This window comes from Montipora capricornis, chromosome 3 (assembly GCF_036669925.1).
Source record: "Montipora capricornis isolate CH-2021 chromosome 3, ASM3666992v2, whole genome shotgun sequence".
In the NCBI taxonomy this organism is placed as follows: Eukaryota; Metazoa; Cnidaria; class Anthozoa; order Scleractinia; family Acroporidae; genus Montipora; species Montipora capricornis.
The window spans coordinates 20796826-20806825 of record NC_090885.1 but is presented as its reverse complement, the minus strand read 5'-3'; the positions used below and the strand labels follow the sequence as shown (position 1 = coordinate 20806825).

The 10000-nt window shown below is 39.5% G+C and overlaps 1 protein-coding gene across 1 annotated transcript in view; it reads right to left on the bottom strand.

Moving 5' to 3' along the window:
- Nucleotides 1-4525: 4525 nt before the first annotated feature.
- Nucleotides 4526-10000, bottom strand: part of LOC138042521 (glutamate carboxypeptidase 2-like) — a 25705-nt gene continuing 20230 nt past the window's right edge. Inside the window, exons 12-17 of the mRNA XM_068888438.1 lie at nt 9455-9540; nt 9254-9344; nt 8390-8642; nt 7733-7814; nt 7279-7374; nt 4526-6152 (exon numbers count right to left, since the gene is read on the bottom strand). Coding sequence (XP_068744539.1) covers nt 5972-6152; nt 7279-7374; nt 7733-7814; nt 8390-8642; nt 9254-9344; nt 9455-9540 — 789 coding nt within the window. The 3' untranslated portion in view covers nt 4526-5971. The remainder of the gene's footprint in view (nt 6153-7278; nt 7375-7732; nt 7815-8389; nt 8643-9253; nt 9345-9454; nt 9541-10000) is intronic.

The following is a 10000-nucleotide window of genomic DNA, read 5'->3' as shown; positions in this document are numbered from 1 at the left end:
GCTTGTCAGTAACTGGATACTCAGGGGCACCCAACGACCAACTTGTTTTAAAATGTATTATTATACCCCAGTTAATGAAAATAAACGTTATTAAGGCATTTTCAGGTGTTTTTCAGTGTTGCTGGGAAAACATTATCTGTTCCTTTTTCCCAGCAAGACACACAAGAAATTTCCCAGCCAGCTAGATAAAATTGGTTGGTTTCCTAGCCAGCTGATCAAATTTATTTCCCAGCCAGGAATTCCGCGCGCTTTCAAATCCCTCGATCCAAAACGACTGAACAAAAGCGACAAAACCGGACAAAACAGGTTTTTTTCCAAAAGCGCAATCACTCTGACCAGCCGTCGTATGTTTGTGACTATTTTCTGGGAGAGGGAAGGGGTCCTTTTTTCCTTTTTTTTTTTTTTTTTTAGTCGTCCTCAGTCTTCAGAGTTTTTGCCAGCCAGCAAGATTCCTCTGGGGAACAGATAATGTGAGGAACAGATTCGTTGGATGCCCCTGGATACTGCAGAAAAGGGGACTCGGACATAAACGACCAACGAAGAGAGACAAGACTACCTGAATACGTGCGATGACTTCCAAAGTAGGGAAACAAAGACAAATCGTAGATATTTTAAAACTACACTTTAAGTTAAAAGCTTTTTCTTCACAAAAAAGAATAAATAAACTGAATAATGGTATCACAAGGGGTCTATTGGAATTCAAAAAACCGCACAAAAATTCTCTCAAAACCGAAAAATCGAATTGAATTTCGATTAAAATCGAAAACCGAATACAAAAGCATCAAAACCTAAACTTTGCAGACCCGGATTTCCAAAACATTAATCGATCTGATATATTAGTGGCACCTGGAGGATATGGGGTAAACTATGTTAATTTCATCACTGTATGTGGATGCTATTTGAATCAGGCATATCTTCTACTCTTTGTTTGAATTAGGGATTTCGCAACTATAGCTCTGAAAACTACAAACGAAAATCAAGAATTTTTGAGAATTTAGACACGAATTCAGAGATTCGATTGCAATCTTGCAGCAATCAGTCGACCTGCGACCTGTATTGACTGCAAAATGATCTAATTAACAAATTGATGTCAGTTTTTTCATGCGTCTGTTCTGTTATTGATCATGAATTTCGTCATAACATTGTCAAATTAACTGTGGAGGCGATAGCCGAGTGGATCCGCGGACCTCTCTCCTCCACAGAGGTTCGGTTATCGGTAAGGTGATCGGCTTTGATCGGCTGTGATCGGTAAGGCGTCAGGATGAGTCCGCTGTGCAAGGTGAGTGCAGGCGCAAGAAACGAGATCGATACTTTGACAACAGGGCCGTTCAGTATACGAGAAGAAATAAGCCGCGGCTTACATAACACGTGAACATCCCGTCTAAATGGTACAGAATCTACGTTCACGGCTTTCTCAAGCCGCGGCTTATCCTGGCCTTCGAGTTTATCCTCGTATAAATAGTTCCTTTCTCGTATGTACGCCGCGGCTTATTTTCTCTCGTATAAACGGCCTTAATGTCATGACGAATTTCATTGTCAATAACAGGACAGATGCGTGAAAAACTGACATCAATTTCTTTTTCACAATAACAAAAAGGTAGAGGGGTCACAATTAAGCCAAAACAGGAGAAGAACGCGAGACAAAAATGCGAGAAACTTCAATTTTATTCAATCTGACGCCAGCAATATCGCGTCAAATCGCATAAATTATTAAGTTATGTGTCTGTTCGAGTCTGTCCGCTTATTGACAATAAAAATTAGCCAATGAGCGCGCGAAAATTTTGCAGTCATTGTAGGACATAAAATTGCACACTTTGTTACCTTTTTAGCGTTACGTTTACTGTGGTACGAAATAAGTCCTAGCCCGCTTGACGTCTGCGTTTGGAGTCTATTTGAGAACTCCCGCGGCTCGTGCTCTCGATTGAGGAAACCAAAAACCAGAAACCAGAAACCGAACAGGTAAAACCGAAAACCGCATTGGATACCAGATTCGAAAAACCTCTTGTATTTTGGCCGAAAACCAAAAGCCAAATGCTGAAAAAGGGAAAACCCGAAACCGTAAGAGACACAAAAACCGAAAAAAACGGCATAAAAAATGGCCAAAACCGAAAAACCCAACACCCCCGTCAAAGGTCACACAGGAGTTGATTATTATCTTCTTGCAGGAGCCTATGAGTAGGAGCCTCCATATGCAATATATCCTTGAGTCAACCTTTTCCCGTATCTTTCTATTTTTAGAACGCCACGAGTTGTTCGGCACTGCACGCCGCGCACTGTTTAAAATGGCCAATCAGAATAAAGTCATTGTCTAACGAAGACAAAAATAACAAAAATAATGTACACAAATTGTGCGAATTGATGTAAATTGATGTAAATGTGAGTCTCCTGCTGAAGGGTTGGTTCTAAAAATAGAAGGATACGGGCAAAGGTTGACTCATAGGGCTTGTATGGGCTCCTGCTTCTTGATACTAATATTTGCTTCTGCTTAAATACGCTTATATGTCTTGTCGCGGGCAAGGGACGTGCACGTGGCGTACACCAAACAATGAAGCCTCCGTTCCTGGGGTGGATTCAGCAATTTCTGTGACTAGTGTCCACCAAAATAGATATGTCCATGAGCCTTAAAATCGAAGGGCGTAGCTCTGAGCTTGCTATGGGGGTTCGGGGCATGCCCCTACCCCCGGAAAATATTTTTGAAACTTGGATGCTCTGTAATGTAATGCATATTTGGAAATATATTTAGGATCAAAACAGGTATAAGAATTTGCTTTAAATCCACAAAATTTAGCAAATTTTCTTGGTAAACACTTACAAAAAAATATTTCATAAAAATAAAGTTCAACGTATCATAAAAGTTACTACATAAGAAGCAGCAAGCTTAGCTAAGTAAATATTTTAATTATATTACATTGTCCAGTCGGGTATTAGCCATATAAATATGTTTCCAGGCTCCAACACTAGGAGGAAAAACAAACTGTTTTGTACCAGAGTTAGTTTTAAGTTCAAAATGAAGAAACGTTCTTACATCACCACTGTCGAAACGAAACTCCAGAACGGCTTGCAAGTTTCCTTGGAGATTGCTGTCATCAGGGTTGTCATCTCGTTTTCCCCTCAAAGGAATGTTGTTTTGATCACAAAATATTACAGTTTTCACAATCGATTTCATTTTCTCTCAATTTTCATCGATCTGGGCTTCCACCAACCAGTTTAACTGCTGATCAATGGAAACGGTTTGACTTCTCATTGCAGCCAAGAAATTCTGCATTGCCATGACAGAAAATTTGAATTTCTGACTTTCCGCTCGAAAGGCTGTCGAACCTTCCACGCGCCGTCGTCCAAAACGTAAGCTGGGATCGAAACAGTTTTTCTAGTTTAGCACCATTATTGCCACACTCCATTCCGAAACAGACTAGTAGATCTGGCTTCCAGACGCTTTCAATAAACCGAAAATTTCCAGCGTCGGTGAACGAGGCAATGACTCTCTACACGGTACCGATATCAAACGATGAATAGACTTCCTTTCGACAAACAGGCTCCCTTGAAAGTAGCGACGCCTTGACACGTCACTCAGATCGAGTAGTTCACGACCAGTGCACGGAATCGCAGCAGCTTATGAGAAGAGACTTTGACTGGTGCACAATTATGAAAAGAATTAGTGCACAAGAAACAATAGAAAATATGCAGTAGTGCACATACATTGAGCAGAGATCTACGGAGGGGCAGGGGGGAAGGGTGTGGACTGGGCTCCGTGAAACTCAGGGCGCTGGTCCGCTGGCAACCTCCTCCCCAGGGCCTCTCTTCTTTCCTTCCGCTCCAAGGAAGGGAAGAAGAGAGACCCTGGGGACGAGGTTGGTGCGCTGGAGGCTGGCAAAAAATGCAGTGCAGTATGAATTAACAAATTCTGTATTATAATTAAACACCTGCTACGAAATGGCATCTTGCGGTTGAGACTTTCTGGCGTGATTTTTTTAGATCTGTTAAAATCTCTTAACGATTCTGACTAGTTTCTGGGAAATAGTTGCACTAGTCTGTATCCACCTCTGCGGGGCGTTCAAACGCAAAATAACTAAGATCAGACCACTATCACGAAGGAAGGAGAAACAAGAGAGTATATCTTGGTTGACTCTGATTCACTTTTCGGATTTGATATGAAGGAATAGTGAATTTCCCTTTCTGGTGAGATGACAATGCCAGACATGCACGATTGTTAATTAACTTCAGATAACTGAATTCGTAACCATTTTTAAGCTTAGCAAAGTTTCTGATTTGCTTGCTTCAGAAAGCAGTTCTATGTCACTTTGGCTTGTTGACGAAGGTGGATTTTAACGCCATTTGATTGCATGATTTCTGTTTTCCAGTTACCCAAATTGAAATACGAAATGGAGTCATGATCTATATTTTCAATTCACCTCAGGTTTAACGTTTCAAGTTTGCTGAAAATTGTTTTAACAGCTATTAGCATTTTATAGCGTTCTCCACGTAACCAGAATCATTTTTTGGAAGACTAACTCGCACACGCCTTATGTTTAGCTGAATATATTTTTATTGTTCGTGCATTTGTTTAAACAATATACACGATGAATAATTTTTGTTAAATGAAACCGAAACATGAAAGGACAGCTCTTCCAGCACCCGGGGTGCGACATGCCGCTAAAATTGACAAATACATGACCTATTTCGCCGACATTTCAAAGTTCGAAATATATGAAACGCGTTGTTATTTTGCAGAAGTACACAAACTACTCTCTAATATCTCTACTTAACTTAAATGAACTTCCTTCCATTAATGAAGGTGATTAACGTTACAAAGTGTCTCCCTTACCTCACTTACATTAACTGAACATAAAGGAGTTGACATGGCCACCCATCCGAACCATAGCCCGACTACTTCTTGTACATATATTTAAAATGACAATACAAATCATTACTTCCAATTCCGTCTGGACGGACATGCACTTCTACTCCACACTCACAGTGAATAACTTGCATATACTGGAAAGTCTACTAAACAGGCTCTAGTACATATTGTAACCTGAGCCCCTAGAGCCCAAAATAGGAGAAACTACTCTCTACGTTTTCTTGTGAGAAACTTCAGCTAGCGCTGCGAAACGTGAGCGATTTAGTGTCCCCCTCTGGATGTTCACATTAAAGTGCCATCATCACCTAAACACAGTTGTCCACTATATTTATTCTCCGAAATCGTCCCAAATACATCGTGATGTTCTTAAAATCCTTTTGATCGAAATTTCACTTTTTTTGGCTAAGTGGTCATACTTTGATCAATAACCGAGCAATGAAGGGGAATGGGTTCGATACCGGGTAACGTCACAAATTATATTTGTTGCTGTGACAGCTGTGACGTCAACCCGGTATCGAACCCATTCCCTTTCATTGCTCGGTAATATATCGAAGTATGACCACATTTCCCGTTTTTCAAAGCCAAGAAAGGAAGTGAAATTTCAATCAAAAGGTTCTAAAAACAACACGATGTATTTGGGACGATTTTGGAGAATAAATAAAGTAGAAAAGTGTGTTGAGGTGATAAGCACTTTAAGTCAACGAACCATTATTTATTACCGGCTGGTTGATGCCACAAACCGGTGCGTGATAAGTGGCAAGCAAAAACTTTACACTTGTTGCACCGTTGCTACTGAAGAAGGGCTACAGAACGTAAAATTGTCTTTTACTTTTCGTAATCAACCAAAAAAGTCAGAAAAGTGATAGGATTAATGACCCTGTGCATTTTTTTGCAAATGGCGTTGGAAGAAAATTGCGAAATTAACCTTCACGTTTATCTAGATAACAGCAAAAAGTATCACTGAAAAATCCATTCATCAACATTCTTGACCGGCTCCAAGACTCATTTGTTTATGCTATGTAAATCAGTGTTTCCTACATCTTTTCGTTACATTCATTAATTATGTGAAGAAGTCCAAGTATCAACGTTGTGGCATTGGTCTCACGGCGTGGTTCATTCAATAGGCTCCAGCTCAAGCACGTGTGTAGCTGAGTTTATGCCATACGACACAATGGATATTTGTTTCTTAACGTCCTCTGATGTGAGAAGACCTTTCCGTGCCCTAAAAATAGCGTCCACTACTCCACCATACCAGTCATAGCGAATGCTAGGGCTGTGTGTCAGAACAACATGCCTATATAAGATGGAATTAATGCACAAGAAAAGGAATCAGTCTACGTAGACTTGGGCATTTTGTCCCTCTTTCAACACTACTTACCAATCACTTATTTATCCTTACTTGAATTATGGCCTTCTCGCTTGGGATCAAGCAGTTAAATGTCATATGGATAAAATAGTAATATTTCAGAAACGGATTGTACGCTTGATGAATTTTTCTAACTTCAATTCACACGCTATTCCCTAATTCCCCATTTCATATCTTCTATGATCCTGCCAATTATCATGCTCTCCCTTTTAATGCTAGATGTTTCCAACAATTCTATTCCGTCTAATCTCTCAGATTTGTTCACGCCTACAAATCAAATACATAGCTATTACACCCGATCAGCTGTTGGTAACTATTTTATTAATTATTCTAAAACAAACCAACTTAGACACTCGTTTTCAAGGATTGGATCAAAAATCTGGAACAAAATCTCAGAAAATCTAAAACATCTTTCGAAACGCGGTTTTAAGAACCAGACGACTAGGACCTTATTCAAAATCCTTCAAGATCAGGGGCCCGTTTCTCGAAAGTCCCGAAACTTTACGGGCCAGTTTCGGGTGTCACAATTAATTTTGTATCTCAAGAACGGAGAGGATTTAAGTCGTCAAACTTAACAGTCATTTTTCTTTTTGTTACCTTGAAAACATGTCAAAAGATCGGCTTTCCAAAACAAGCGGTTTGCAGTTTCACAAATGGCTTTTCGGACCCGAAAAGTTTTCGGGACTTTCGAGAAACGGGCCCCAGGAGAGTCATCCTGACGTGAAGGAACTAATTGATGCGATGTCCTCAGTGAAGGGAAACAAGGTGTAATTGTGTATCATAATCTAGTGTTCCAAACCTAAATTTTGTTACCTGAAGTTCCTATCCAGTTTCCCACACTACGCACCTAGACTAGATCTGCTATTTGCGTGTAGTGTGTGTATCTAAACCTATTTGTGGATTTACAGAAACTATATAAAACAAGACAAAAACAATAAAACAATAAGTTCCTTGATCGTTAGACTTTGTCCACAGGTCCACCGACATCGCGTTTAAAATGGCAGTTCTCAAAATAAGAATCAATTTCTTGTAGTATTTACGTTACAGTACTCACCTCTGCAACGGGTTTTCCTGCAGAATCGGTTCAAGGTTGATGAAAGAACGTTCAACGTTAAGTAGTCGGTTGTTGATTTTACGTACAATGGTGTCACTGAAAAAACAAATAATGATGTTTTGATGTAAATGCACACGTGGACGTTTTAAGAAAATGCCGACCTCTTTCCTAGCTAGTCAAACAGCTTCCGACAAAATACAGCATCTTAAGATAACTTCACTGAGAGGCTTATGCCTACAACTCAGGGATAACTAGAATCGATTCAGGAGCTCCTTCCTTTATAAGAGCTAGCTTTTTTTATGGACGTGAAAATCTCAGTAAACTGGCAAGGCCAATCAACAAATTTAATAGAAGAGTCGTTCCACGAATCCAAAGTTACTCGTCCTTCAAATCATACAATTAAAGCATACGATATAAGTGGACAAATTTGAAACAGGAATGTAGATACACTTACTCTTCCTTATCTGCTTTTAAAACGTACTCGTCAAACTTTTCAGCAGTTTCTTGAAACTTTTGCACTGCTTTGTCAAGGAATTCTACAAGTATTCGTTAAAAAAGAGAAGATTACTCTTGGTAATACATCAAGAGTATCAGTTTCGACGGAGACTTGCGTTTTCACATCAAGTTATGCAACGATGGGCACGTTTACCCGGTAGTGGGTATCCCTAGACAAAGTATGGCGGCCATTAAACCAGTCTGTATTCGGCAGCCATACTTTGCATGAAGCAACTCGTTCGTAAATTGCTAAAACGAAACCTACAATCGGCGTCAAAATTGTTGAGACACTCTTATCCTTTAGAGTCGATTTCAAGCTCGGCGGCGCAAATGGACCCCTCCCCCGCACCCCCGGGACAATGTTGTGTTTTTCTGTTTTCTACGAGCCTTGTCGACAGCGGTACAACATTGATTAGGGTGGGGGAGGGAGGGGTATCCCGGAAACGTACTTTCTGGACAAGTTTTCTTTGCAAACAATGAATGTGTCGTTGCCAGTGTGCTCTGTTGGCAAGTGTCTCAACTAATTTTGTCGCCGATTGTAGCAATAAATTAAAATCGAAGAAAACAATCGGTGAAAAAAGGCACGCCTTTAATCAACCACTTTAGACAGACTTACCCAACTCTTTAGAAGCGTTGTTTTCCGTGAAATCTTTCTCAAACTTGTTTTTTATACGCACAGTGTACTCTTTCAGATTAACGCTGTAGTGAGTTACATTAAATGGTAGAATCACAGCATCTGCCAAGGTCATTGTTATTTGTGTCAACACCCGTGTTGTCACTTGATGGTACTTAAACTGGGGGTCGATCAGATTTGACATCCACCAAAAGTTATCGTGGACTGTGTGGTACAGCGGGTTACTACTGGTTTTCTATACAAGGAAGAAATGTTTAAGTCTTCTAAACAATCGGATCACTCACAGAAGATTGGGAACTCGAGATGGGTACACAAATAAAGTTGCAACCTCTTTCTTCTCAATTCAATTTCAATTTCAATTTCAATTGATTTATTTATTAGCAATGCAATGTCATCACAGACCTAGGCGATCCGCAATTAGCAAAGCTAAGCTATTCTAGGCGGGCCGCCTTTCTAAAACAAGCCCTGTCTCTGCTAATGATCACATATTAGAAATCAAATCAAATCACAAAGCACATAAAAATTAAAAAATCAGTCAATTAATTAATTATTTATTTATTTACAAAGCTATCAAGATACACAGTTAAAACATGACTAATTGCAATTTAAAATGATTAGATTTAAATTTAGATTAATCGAAGAATGATTTCAACTAGAGGACGAGAGATATTTACAAATTTCTGAACAGCGTAAATCAACATTCATCTTCTCAATTTCCACTAGTTTTAACAGCCGATTTTTAAGTTCACGCTTAATAGAGTCGCAACAAGGCATTAGAAAGCCTCTCAATTAAAAATTAATATTCGGTGGATAAAGAAATTAAAAGGAAGTACAAACTTTACTTACTGAGTTGTATGTGTAACGAATATCCACAATAGGGATTCCAAGACGTTGGATAAAATTAACATAATCACTCCCTGCTCTTGGTAGTTGAAGCCTGTAAATACAAACAATGTCACCTTTTCAAAAATGACTTTGTCCCACGGCTAGCTAAACTTGATAAAGGTATAAGTATTAAATAGCTAAGTGGTCTTTATGCAGTCATACCGTGGCAAATAGTTCAGTCCCAGTCTATTTGGAATTTTTCTGATCCATTCATCAAAAGCACTTTCGTTTCCTAAAGGACTTTGTACCTAGAAAAATCAAGCATGCATATAGCAGAATCTCATAAACTATTCATGGCGGTCCTCGGAATTTGGGCTAAGGGACTTCCCGCAGCCAACCAATTAATTAATGACATACCTCTAACGTAAAGAAATTACAATTTATGAAGAATTTGGAAAATGTGATCAAGGCATGCAGCTTCTTCAAAGCTAAATTGGCGGACACCCTCTTCAACATGTCTTATATCAGCTCTAATATCTTTGAAATAAATTTAGGAAGAGAGCTGTGATCCATGGCCGGCTCACTCGTAAGCGAAACAAACTCGAAATCCTTTTGTTTAGGTTAGAGCTGGCTGGTAATAGGCGCTTTGTATTTAAGGCAGTGAACATCTAGAACAGTTTTGACAGCGACGAGGAGAAGAGTACATCGCTAATGAAAATACTCTCCAACAACGCCGGTCTCTTGTAAAATTCATTTCCTTTTTGTTGG